The sequence below is a fragment of the Panonychus citri genome, unplaced genomic scaffold, assembly GCF_014898815.1.
Source record: "Panonychus citri isolate SS breed McGregor unplaced genomic scaffold, ASM1489881v1 Contig00143, whole genome shotgun sequence".
Taxonomy (NCBI): domain Eukaryota; kingdom Metazoa; phylum Arthropoda; class Arachnida; order Trombidiformes; family Tetranychidae; genus Panonychus; species Panonychus citri.
The window spans coordinates 1,383,044-1,386,042 of record NW_026515548.1 but is presented as its reverse complement, the minus strand read 5'-3'; the positions used below and the strand labels follow the sequence as shown (position 1 = coordinate 1,386,042).

The following is a 2,999-nucleotide window of genomic DNA, read 5'->3' as shown; positions in this document are numbered from 1 at the left end:
TTCGTAGGAATCAATTTCATTTAATATACAAATTGTGGCGATATTTTCAGTTCTGATAAAAGTGATTTCAACCAACGACTATACAAATGGCAAAATAGTCAAACAATTGCTTGTAATTATCTATTAGTTTGATGAACATGAAAATGGGTTGAAAATTTGCTGGTTAATTGTGACGATTAACTGCTAATTGTAGTTAATTCTGGAGATCTTGATGGTGTTGTGAGCACTGAAGTGACTTTAATAACCACCATTAGTAGCTGATTGGGTTGCGTTGATTGCCCAGTCTCGAAGTGTTTCCATTGATTCATAACCTAATTTATTAGAAACGGTAAAAGCAAAGATAAGTGCCAATCGATTTCCCCAAAAAAGTTCAGTAACTTCATGAGGATTCTCAAAGCCTGAAGTCCAAGCGGCAAAACGACCTATTTTAGGCTCAATTAGAACTGGTGAGAAAGGTTCAGGTCCAGGTCCATTCAAGAATTCAGTGTGTCCACCGCCAAAGTCAAGATTAGCCGTTGAAAGCCACAAGATGGAGGTAACAATCAAGGCCGGTGAACGGACCTTATCAACGTGTCGAAACTCATTATGTTTGACCAAAGGTCGATATCGAGTGAATTGTGAAACCGTATTGAAAAACAATCGGTTAGTTGGAAGGCCAAAAGCCGTCGAAACAGCTTCCTAATCACAAAGAAAAAAAGAGAAAACAATTAGCATGAGAATTTGATTGAATCTTAATTTAGTTTTCTTCCAAACAATCAATTTACCCTCGCGGCTATTGAAGCATTTCGAATAAGGTCAAATTCCGAATTTTTTAGGACTTTTCTGGTCGCATTTCGTTTGTACAGATTGTGAAGGTTAATCCATTGGAGATTAATTGATTCTCGATTAGCGTAACTTGTATCGCCGACTTTGTCGATTAACTTGGTTGCCAGTGCTCTTAATTTGAGAACTTGATCTTCCGGAAGAAGAGCATCAGTCAACATGACCCCACATTGTTCCGGAAGTACATTCAATCGCTTCTCTCTCCAATAAGCCTTTTCGTAACAAGGAGCCTCATGGATGCTGTTAATGAAAAGAGAGAGAAACAATTAAACCAAAATTAGGCAACAATCAAATGAGAGAAAAGCTTTTGATAATCATTGAGTTGATAGAGAGACAATGATCAAGTTAATTGTTTTAATTTTAATTCACTTCCATTGAATTATTAATAGAATTGAGTATTTTTAACTCAGTACAGTTTTGATTGTAGTTATTAAACAATTAGATTAACTTGTTGTTTTCTAGAGTGAAAATGATTAGTAAAATTATTGATAATTTGGTTTCAACTTAATCACGAAGAATATGATTAAACAGCAATTTGAATTGTTTCCACCATGAAAAGAACTAGTTGATTGTTGCTAATCAAAAAAATCATCTCTGTGGACAAAAGTGAAGAGAAAATAATAAATTCGAAAAAAAATGATAACATTAGAACAAAAGAAAATTGAAAGTTCGAGAAACTTTTAAGTTCTAATTTCTAATTCTATTAATAATTAAGAGGAAAACTAATCAGGGAAAAGAGAGAAATGAAGAGAAACAAGTTAAAGGATAGATTCTAATCTAATATGATTATCAAATTAACTAATCAGATGAAAGAAATCAACAATTAACGTTACCTGATTTCGTCGATCTGTTGTTCAGAAGTCGCCAGGTAATTCCTGTATTCCAGATCATCTCCGGCCGATAATCTTTCGAGTTCATCTTCACTGAATACCCATTGTTCCCATGGGACAACATAAAACAAGGTGACCAGCAGTCCACTGACCGCACAAATGGACAGCACATTGGTGATTAGTGTTACGATTGAAGTCGGTGAACCAACGGACTTAAGATTCGTCGATTTTTCATTTTCAACGGATTTAGATTTTTCTATTGGTGAGGTTACAGTTGATTTGGATTTAGTAGTTGACTTTTTACCGGTCACTGTTTTATTCCGACGATTGACTAGGGCAGTATCGAACAATTTATACCAATAATCGTAATTAACCATGGTGATAATCACGATTATTAACACTGGTTTGAAACAAAGAGTAAATTTGGGTAAAAAACGATTGGAATGAAGAAGAAATTAGAAAATTATGATTTGTTTTCTTCTCGAATCATGAGAGGAAGAAAATGGAATGAGAGCTAAGAATAACGAGAGATGTGAACGGAGAAATTGGGACATTAAAAGGTTGGAAATTAAGGTAAAGAATAAAGAGAGAAAGGAGGAGGAAGAAGAAGAAGAAGAAGATAAAAAGATGATGATGATGGAAAAAGAAAACAGAAAGATGATAATAATAATGATCGAATTAGTAACTGGTGTTTGAACCCGAATCTTTGAGGTTACTTTTAGAACGTAAAAGTTGCTCGTGAAGTTGAAAATCTTTTTTTACAGTTAGTTTTTCAAATTCGAAAACAGGTAAGTGAAGAGAGAAATAGAAAGAGAGAGAGAGAGAGAGAGAGAGAGAAAGTCCATTTCATCGTCTTTCTTTATTTCTTTCGTCTGGTCGATACTTTTACTCCCGTTTAAGTGACCTCACAATTCAGGTTTTCGAAGTTGTTTACATTCACCCTTAACATTGGAACCGGATGATGATGAAGATAATTTACCTTTTCTATTTGACATCAATTGGAGATGAAGCTAAATCAGGTAACAATTTAAATGATGATGATGTTGATTAGTTCACTTTCGCTACAATACAACAATTTAGGTTAAAAATTAAGACTCGACTTCATTTGATTCTTCGGGCTTTTCACTTTTCCTTCATTGGAAATCTCAATTGTGGGTCAATTCAATAGTTATAATTAACTTTTTTTTCTTCATCTTCATCTATCTTGTTTGATTCAATTCACAACTCAATTGTAAACATTTTCTTTAATTGTTACATTTTCACCTTAAAATCAATTCGATAACAATTAACCGTAGATTTTATTGTAAAAAGAAACAATCAAATCTCGTCCAATGTGATTTAGATTTA

At 33.6% G+C, this 2,999-nt stretch overlaps 1 protein-coding gene across 1 annotated transcript; it reads right to left on the bottom strand.

Moving 5' to 3' along the window:
• Position 1: 1 nt before the first annotated feature.
• Positions 2-2,164, bottom strand: LOC128396173 (2-oxoglutarate and iron-dependent oxygenase domain-containing protein 3-like). Its single transcript, XM_053356714.1, has 3 exons — positions 1,656-2,164; positions 765-1,062; positions 2-678 (listed from the first exon to the last, which is right to left on the bottom strand). Exons 1-3 carry the CDS (start codon positions 2,027-2,029, stop codon positions 238-240), a joined length of 1,113 nt encoding a protein of 370 aa, XP_053212689.1. The 5' UTR covers positions 2,030-2,164; the 3' UTR covers positions 2-237.
• Between the last annotated feature and the right edge of the window lie 835 nt (positions 2,165-2,999).